General features: G+C 44.0%; 2 protein-coding genes across 2 annotated transcripts; both read left to right on the forward strand.

The window, feature by feature from the left end:
- Positions 1-609: 609 nt before the first annotated feature.
- LOC139838211 (putative F-box/FBD/LRR-repeat protein At4g03220) lies at positions 610-1947 on the forward strand. Its single transcript, XM_071827590.1, has 2 exons — positions 610-1538; positions 1899-1947. The coding sequence occupies exons 1-2, from the start codon at positions 610-612 to the stop codon at positions 1945-1947; spliced, it is 978 nt and encodes a 325-aa protein (XP_071683691.1).
- Positions 1948-2354: 407 nt separating this feature from the next.
- On the forward strand, positions 2355-6919 carry LOC127345238 (uncharacterized). Its single transcript, XM_071828527.1, has 4 exons — positions 2355-2624; positions 3405-5659; positions 5745-5918; positions 6324-6919. Exons 1-2 carry the CDS (start codon positions 2355-2357, stop codon positions 5022-5024), a joined length of 1890 nt encoding a protein of 629 aa, XP_071684628.1. The 3' UTR covers positions 5025-5659; positions 5745-5918; positions 6324-6919.
- Positions 6920-9366: the final 2447 nt, after the last annotated feature.

The raw sequence follows: 9366 nt of genomic DNA on the forward strand, positions 1-9366 counted from the left end.
TCTTGATCGTCGGTGCACGCCGGCGGACGGGATGGATTGCTAGTGGTGCATTAACCCACCTTATAAGATGGTCTAATTTCATCCATATTTTTCATGTGGAACTAAACTTTAATCCCACTCCATTAAAAAAAATTAAAATCAGAACATTTTTTCAAATCTAAAATTTTAAAATCTAAACATTTAAAAATCTAAACATTTTTCAATTCTGGATATTATTTAAAAAAAAATCAAAAAATCTGAAAATGTTTTTAAAAACTGAACAATTTTTATATCCTAATAACTTTTTAAAAATCAAACGCTTTTACCAACCAATTGCTTCCAATCAAACTGAAAAAGCGATCGATCCGTTTTTTAGCGAAAAGGAGGCGAGTGGAATTGGGCCGGCCCATCCGGGAACCTCCTTGAGGCGGATTTGGGCCGCGTGTTCCTGACCCAACCCACAGCCTACCGCTTTCTGGAACATTTCCCCACCGAGCTCGCCGGAGTCCGGTCAAGAACCAAGAAACCCCCAAATCCTCGCATCGCCGGAATCCTCAGAAACCCCCCCAAATCCAGAGCTCGCCTAGCCGGAGTCCGCTCAGAAACCAAAAACCCCCCCTCGGAGCTCCCATGGAAGGCCAGGGGGAAGCCCCCAACCAGCGCGCAGCGCTCCCTCTCATTGCCGCGCCCGACGCCGCCCCTACGGTCCCCGGAGGCCGCAGTGATTACTTCGGCCGCCTCCCCGACCACCTCCTCCTCCGCATCCTCCTCAAGGTCGGCACCAAACAAGCCGTCAAGATGGGCGGCGTCTCCCGGCAATGGCGCCGCGTATGGACCCAGCTCCCCGTCCTCGAATCCGACGGCGTCGACTCCTCCGTTCCTGCCCGTGCCCTCGCCGCCTACCAGGCCCACGGGGAGGACGACATCCACAGCCTCAACGTCTCCCCCAACCAGGTCGACGGGGAGCAAACCACCGCCTGGCTGTCCCTCGCCGCGCCCCTCCTCTCCGGCGTGCTCTACTTGGACAACAGCCATACTGTGTCGCGGGAGACACTACAGCTGTTTCTGCACGACGCCGAGGAGGCGGTGATGCGAAGAGGCGCATTTGAGTTGCCCTGCTTCAAGAAAGCCGCCGTGATTCGGATGGACCTTGGGTTTCTTGGTATAGCGCTGCCACCGGCTGGCGTCTTCCATGCGCTCAGGGTGATGCGGCTGGAGCACTTCTGGTTCCGAGGCCAACTTACCTTGATCGATACCATGCTTCCGTCATTGCGAGATCTATTCATCCGCAGGGTCCATGGGTTGACCATACTGATGCTCAGCTCCAAGTCTCTGCTAGATTTTCATCTGTGCCTCCTCCCTGAGCTTCGGCGGCTCAACATCCTGGCTCCAAGGCTGGAGGAGCTAGAGGTGACCGGCTGCTTTTATGTGCCTGAATCAGTTGCCAGGATTGCTGCGGAGAGATTGGAGATTCTCAAGTGGGAAGTGCCTTGTGTTCCAGAGTTCGGAGAGATGCCACACCTCCGCGAGCTCAGAGTCCCTCCTATTACCACGGATTGGTCGGAAGATTTTTGTGCAGACCTTAATTGCTTTCCAGCAGCCAACCATCTCGCGCTTGCGATAATTCTTGGTGTGAGTGCTTCTTCTCTCTCTCTTGGACCTAATTATGCTTTACCAATACAAATGATTCTATCTTTGAATTATACCACTGTGTGCCATGGAGACAGAATTGTATTGTGCCAACATAAGATCATTTTGCAATATGAGGTTTGCTCGCAAATAACAAATGACTAGCAATCTAATATGGAAGTGCATAACTGGAAGAAAGAAGCAATGGGAGTTCAGAGGCAGCATAGTGGATATAATTCCAGTGGTTTTGAGTTTGCACATCTGTAAATGTGCAAATATGTTCCCTTCAGGAGCAGCATTGTTGGTTCTGGATATGCTACAGGTGGTTTTGACTTCTGAGTAGGATACTGCACTGCTGGTTCTGTAGTTTTGTTTATATGAGCAAGGATTGCTGGAAACATAAGTAAGGTTGCAGTTTTTCAATCTGCCACTGAGAGTGGAAATTCACTGTAAGAAGTGACACTTGGACAATGTTTGATTACTCTGTATCCCATTAATTTCCAAAGGAGATTCATTCAAACATTCAGTTTACTGTTGCTTGTCTTCAGTATGTAACGTGAAGTTTACAGTTGTCTGTACTAGTATGCTTGGCAGGCTACACATTTCAGATATGCCTGTGTATGAGTCTCTCTGATTTATCGAGATTGGAAAAAACATATTTGCTTTCATGTTACTTCATAATCGGTTCATTGGAGTTCACATGGTGAATTGGGGAAGTTGTGAAACTAGTTCCTTTCTGTTTCTGGATGTCGACTAGTGCAAACATGTCTGTCGAGGTAGATTATGGTTCTCTGTTGCGTATATTTGTTACTGTTAATTTATATGTGTTCATCCTTGTTGGCTTCCTATGTATCAGCTACGGATCGCTCTTGATGGAAGACATAACCATCCCTTGTGTGAATGTATTATGGTTACACTTAGAAACAAACGATCATGTTTTTGAAGGAAGAGTATTGCAGTTGCTCACAAAGTCTGGCATAAGAGAGCTGCACCTATACTTCCAAGTTCGAGATGAGGTAATTATACCCTTTGTAATACTATACTATTCTTCAACATTTCAGCATCCTCTGGCTACAGTTTTGAAAAATGGGAATTACACATGGGCTGTTAAGTTAGGCAATGTATATACTTTTATTACATATTTTGGAACCAGAACATAGTAATGATTCTGAAGTAATAGATAAATTCAAGCGTAGCTGGTGTAAAATTGTTTTCATGCACGGAATCCCCATCCGTTGTTAGATTAAATTAATTTCCATTATCTTTTGGACTAGGAGAGCATAGGCATGTTAAGGACAAGCAACTGAAAACAGAGAATATTCCTAGGAACATGCTTTAAAATTACGGTATTTATAAAGCTCTTAATACGAGATAGTTACTTAGTATGAATTGCATATCTATTCCGTTGCTCGAAGAAAATGTTTCTAAAAAGTGTATATCTGGTATCAAGTATATCTTTCTTCTACAGTTGTTACAGTCTTGTGGAATGTGAACGGGAAATTCTGTATCATGACAGTTTATATTCTTGAATACCATTTTGCCCTAGTTCTTGTTTGTCATGTGCATCTTGGATTCCATTATGAATCTGAACCGTACAGACTGAAATGTTATTCAGCATACACATATTTTTCACTTCGTGTGACAGTAAGTAATATCGTTGTGCCTAAGAATGGTCTACCTTTGTATGCGGATTTCGAAATATATAAGCATATACTTGGCAGTGAACCGGTTTCGCATTCATCATTTGTTACAATTGTCTGTCATTTGTAGCTCACTTAAGCATGTTCTCATTTCAGGTGCAAGACTTCTACTCACCAGATTGCATCTGCCACAAATCTAGACCATTCTTCAACAACAGCCATACTGTGTCGCGGGAGACACTACAGCTGTTTCTGCACGACGTCAAGGAGGTGGTGATGCGAAGAGGCGCGTTTGAGTTGCCCTGCTTCAACAAAGCCACCGTGATTCGGATGGACCTCGGGTTTCTTGGTACAGCGCTGCCACCGGCTGGCGTCTTCCATGCGCTCAGGGTGATGCGGCTGGAGCACTTCTGGTTCCAAGGCCAACTTAGCTTGATTGATACCATGCTTCCATCGTTGCGAGATCTATTCATCCGCAGGGTCCGTGGGTTGACCATACTGATGCTCAGCTCCAAGTCTCTGCTGGATATTCATCTTTGCCTCCTCCCTGAGCTTCGGCGGCTCAACATCCTGGCTCCAAGGCTGGAGGAGTTAGAGGTGACGGGCTGCTTTTATGTGCCGGAATCAGTTGCCAGCGTTGCTGCGGAGAGATTGGAGATTCTCAAGTGGGAAGTGCCTTGTGTTCCAGAGCTTGGAGAGATGCCACACCTCCGCATGGAAGGCCAGGGCGAAGCCCCCAACCAGCGCGCCGCGCTCCCCCTTGTGGCCGCCCCTACGATCCCCGGAGGCGGCAGTGATTACTTCAGCCGCCTCCCCGACCACCTCCTCGTACACATCCTCCTCCGGATCCCCACCAAGAAAGCCGTTGAGATGAGCGCCCTCTCCCAGCGATGGCGCGGTGTATGGACACAACTCCCCATCCTCAAATTCGATGGCGTTGAATCATCCGTTCCTGCTCATGCCCTCACCGTCTACAGGGCCCACGGAGGGCTCGACATCCACAGGTTCACCGTCTACACGAACCAGATGGACGCGCAGGATGCCGCCGCCTGGCTGTCCCTCCTAGCGCCCCTGCTCACCGGTAGGCTCTACTTCGACAACACTGATGATGTGTCACCGGAGACACTGCAGCTTCTTCTGCAGGAGGAGGAGGCGGAGGTGCCAAGAGACGCTTTTGAGTTGCCCTGCTTCAAGAAGGCTACCGAAATTTGGATGGACCTTGGGTTTCTTTGCTTAGCGATGCCACCAGCTGCCGTGTTTGATGTGCTCAGGGTGATGTGGCTCGAGCGCTTCTGGTTCCGAGGCCAATTTAGCTTGAGCGATACCATGCTTCCCTCATTACAAAAACTAACCATCCGCAGGGTCCGTGAGTTGGTCAGGCTGATGCTCAACTCCAAGTCTCTGTTGTATATTCAGTTGTCACTCCTAGTTGAGATTCGACGTATCAACATTCTGGCTCCAAGGCTTGAGGAGTTAGACGTGACGAGCTGCTTTTATGGTGTGCCAGAACCAGTGGCAAGCATTGATGCAGAGAGATTACAGATACTCAGGTGGGAAGTGCCTTGTGTTCCAAAACCTGTCTCCCTCAGAAAAATACCACATCTCTTGGTGCTCGGAGCCCCTCCCATTTCCACTCTTCGGCCGGAAAAGATTTGTGCAGACTTTCTTGATTGCTTTCCAGTTGTTGACCGCCTCGAGCTTCAAATAAGTCTTGGTGTGAGTGCTTCTTCCTCTTCCTCTTGCACTAACTGTTCTATCACCAACTCTTGGAATTAGAAAAACAGGTTTAAATGGAGCAAAGGAAGCAGCAATAGGAGTTCAGACTCTGAACTTCAGAGGCAGCACTGTTGGTATTTGTAGGATATAATTTCAGTGGTTTTGAGTTTGCACATTTGCAGGTGTGCAAATATCCTTCAGGGGCAGCATTGTTGGTTCTGCTACCAGTGGTTTTGACTTCCGATTAGGATATTGTACTGGTATTTTCCTAGTTTTGTGCATATATGCAAGGATTGTTAGAAAGTTAAGTAAGGTTGCAGTTTTTAAATCTGCCACTGAGATTGGAAATCCACTGTAGATCAAGAAATGAAACTTGGAATGGTTGATCACTCCGTGTCCCACTAATTTCCAATGGTCTGCGACGAGAACTTCATTTAAACATTCAGTTTGCTGTCACTTGTCTTCGGTGTGTAATGTCAAGTTTACAGTTGTCTGTGCTAGTACACTTGGGAAGCTACACATTTGAAATATGCCTATGTTCGAGTCTCTCTGGGTTCTCAAGACTGGAAAAAACATCTTTACTTTCGTGCCACTTCATAATCAGTTTACTGGAGTTCACATGGTGAATTGGCGAACTTATGAAACTACTTCCTTTCTGTTTCTTGATGTCGACTAGTGCAAACATGTCTGTCAAGGTAGTCTATGGCTCTCTGTTGAGTATATTTGATTGATTACTGCCAATTCATATGGGCTCATCCTTGTTGACTTCCACTGAATCAGCCGCTGATGAATGGGTCGCCGCTCTTGATGGAAGGCATAATCATCCCTTATGTGAAAGTATTGTGGTTATACTTGGAAACAAATGGTCATGTTTATGAAGGAAGAGTATTGCAGTTGCTCACAAAGTGTTCTGGTATTACAGAGCTGAACCTATCGTTCCAAGTTCGAGATGAGGTAACTGTACCCTTTGTAATATACTATTATTCCACATTTCAGCATCCTCTGGCTACGGTGTTGAATGATGGAAGTTACACATGGGCTGTTAATTAGGAAATGTATATACTTTTGGAACCAGAACATAGTAATGATTTTGAAGTAATACATAACATCAAGATAGCTTGTGTCAAATAGGTTGCATGCACGGAATGCCCATTGGTTGTTGGGCTGAAACTAAGTTTCATTCTCTTTTTGCTCAAATGATACTAAAGAACCTCTGATCTTGAATTTCTCTCAAACAATAGCATTCAGCTAGAGATTTGTTATTCTTACCATTACAATGGCAGTGGACTGGTTTCGGATGCATCTTTTGTTCCAGTTTTTCTGTCATTTCTACCACACTTTAGTGTTTTGTTGTTCCAGGTGCAGGATTTATGTTTACCAGACTGCATCTGCCACAATGAATCTGGAATTTGGGAAGCTAAGGTCGTTCTTATGAGGGCTCTAAAGAACGTAGATATCGCCAACTTCCATGGGAGTCCACGTGAAGTTCACGTTGTGGACCAGCTGGTGCGAAGGGCACCGAGGCTCGAAGTATTGAGAGTATTCTCGAATGTCACTGATCATTCATTGGAAGGCATTCCATGCTTATGCCCTCCGGGATGTAACTTCCATATTTATTACTGGGATACTAGAAGCAAAGAGTGGAACAACTAGTGCTAAGGGCGCCTGAGCCTTGAAGTACTAACAATAACCATGATTGGGTATCATACATTGAGCGGCATTGCGAGCTCATGCCCTCCAGAGTGTATAATCAATATTGTAGAGATACTAGAAGCAAAGAGGAATAGGCAGATGTGATCTCTGACTTGCTATTAGAACCCTTAAGCATACATATACATGTTCATTGTAAATTTTCGGTACGGACCATCGTGTACGCGGTGGGTGTATTTGGATCACGAATGATGACTGAGGTTGAAGAATCTCGTATATTGGGTTCGTGATTGTGGGTCAGTTCAGTCAGTGTACCTGTGTTGTCGAGTTTGCTGTGTGTTTGATGTCTCTGGGATGGACCTCTTCTTGTCCGCCGTAATACAGAATTACAGATGATCTTAAGATGATATTGTAGAGATGTTGGTATGGGACATTGAACGTTTATGGCCTGCAAGTGTAGTCCAGGAATACCATCTGCCTTCCGAGGTCAGACGAGTGAAATGATTTAAGGCATAGTCAATGCAGTTTAGCTTGTGAAAAAGGTCAAGCTTTGATTGTATCCAGTGCAAATAATGTACTAAAACCCTATGTGTCAGGTCGGATTCACTCCGTATTTCTGTTGCACTAGTTGAATCCAGTATAAATAATCATCAAGTATCATGCTTTCTGAAAACTTTGTATAAATACATGTAATAACTTATGGTTGTGGAGATAGAACGGCGACTAGACAGATGTGCAGAACTTTTGTTGTGGCTGTGATTAAAAACTCAGACCTGGCCATTTGCGTTTAATATATGTTAGTTTTTCTCCTCTGTACCAAATATGCATAAAAAATTATTCGTCTGATTCTGATGCATGGAAGAATGATGGAGACGATGATGTGATTATTGACACACTGCCGTCGAGACCTGTACTGTATGATCATCAGTATATATAAATAGCTGCCAAAATTGGGAAGTCCTGCAGTATAAACGGATACAGAGCAGTGAACTGTGGAAAACCTTAGCGGAGCCGACTATCTTGTTGGAGGGTCGGGTTACCTGTTATACTAGACCATTACAGCGCGCGTTGCTGCGCCCGTCCTACTTCTGATATAATGGTAACAATTATTGTCATATAAAGGTACAAAATATAGATGTTTGTGATGATACAAGATTGGCCGGATCGCTAAACTTAGAGTTCTCTGTTTTTAAAACAAATATACACAATGAGATTTAATTGATCCCCAAAACAAGCCTCCAATTCTCAACATAGCATACTTCCGCATAAGTAGTAAGACTTTCATCTTTAAAATTTTATCCTAACTAAAAATACATAGCTAGGAATTAACTTGATGCCTTAACATAAAAAATAGAAAACTTATATGTGCCTTAAGTCTGCTTCATATGCACATATGGAGCAAAACATATACAAAGGAGCAGCCCATAAATTGTGGTTAACTTTAGACAACTGGAATTATAATGGGTGAAATGAGCTAAAAAAATAGTTGACGGGCTTGGCATAGCTGCTTCATTGAAGTGTGAGAGCACATGAGTATTATAAGTTTCCTTATCTGCCCAACTCTTTGATTTGAGATGCAAATTTGAGTAAAGAATAATTGAACCAGCAACTCAACATATAGGTATCTAGGGTAGACCATTATTTGCAAGCTTCCAAATAAAAGGAATTATCTGCAAAGAGTGAACCAACAGTTAGCATTTCCATGGATATGTAGATTAAAACTATATATACAAAAATTGTCTTTAATAACACATGGGTGCAGCAAGTGAGCTTCTGATAAACCTTATATATAATAGCCAAGTGGTTTCTGATAAAGGCTTTGTGGAATATTTCTGCACCTGACAATAATAAACAGTGCCAATGATAGAAGGTATACAGAACTTCCCAGCCCCTGAAAGAGAAAACAATATAAGAAATGCAAGAACACATCAGACAATTAGTACCAATATGAACACAGTGGTATGAATTGAAAATAACCTTTTGTAGTGAACACAAAACGTTCATCGATTATCTCCATGTAAGTCGCAGGTCAAGAGTTCGCATGTATGAGAGCTACCACCTCCATGTAAGAATTTGAGGAAGTAACAGCTCAAATAAATGAAGCGGTAAGCAAAATTTTGTACAAGTAACCATATCATACATGTGGCATCCATGTTGATTCAAGAAACAGTGTACAAATTCTACAGTAACTTGCTTGACAACGGAGGGAGGACTGCCGCTATAACAAGACATACAACCTCGAGATAAGATTCATTCAATAGGGTACTTTGGAATGTCCTAAAATATTTTTGAAACCTCTTACCCTTGGTACTGTAAGAACATGTCCATTACCCCATGTGTGGTTTTGGTAATTGATAACAATCCATATGGACTAATGGTTGCATTGAGAATCAATCTTAGGTCAAGTCCATAGCCATGTGTTGGACTCAAGGTTGCAAGATGGAGAAGATGTAGTACAATGACGAAGACGGTGTTGAAGAGAGACGAAGACCGTGTTGAAGATGAAGAGAGAAGATGGCGTAGAAGATGGATGAAGACGGTGGCGTGCGTACAAGATGGATGAAGACGGTGGCGTGTATGTTGGAGGAAGATGATGGCATGTACAAGTTTGAAGAGGATGAAGATGGAGCTTGTCGACTCAAGAGAAACGCGCAAGGATAAGGTTTGTGCTCGATAGGATAGTGGGTCGCATCATCAGAGAGAGCTCAAACCTTGCATGCATTGCATCGTGTTTCTTGGTTCTTCTTGGTTC

This window comes from Lolium perenne, chromosome 3, assembly GCF_019359855.2.
Source record: "Lolium perenne isolate Kyuss_39 chromosome 3, Kyuss_2.0, whole genome shotgun sequence".
In the NCBI taxonomy this organism is placed as follows: domain Eukaryota; kingdom Viridiplantae; phylum Streptophyta; class Magnoliopsida; order Poales; family Poaceae; genus Lolium; species Lolium perenne.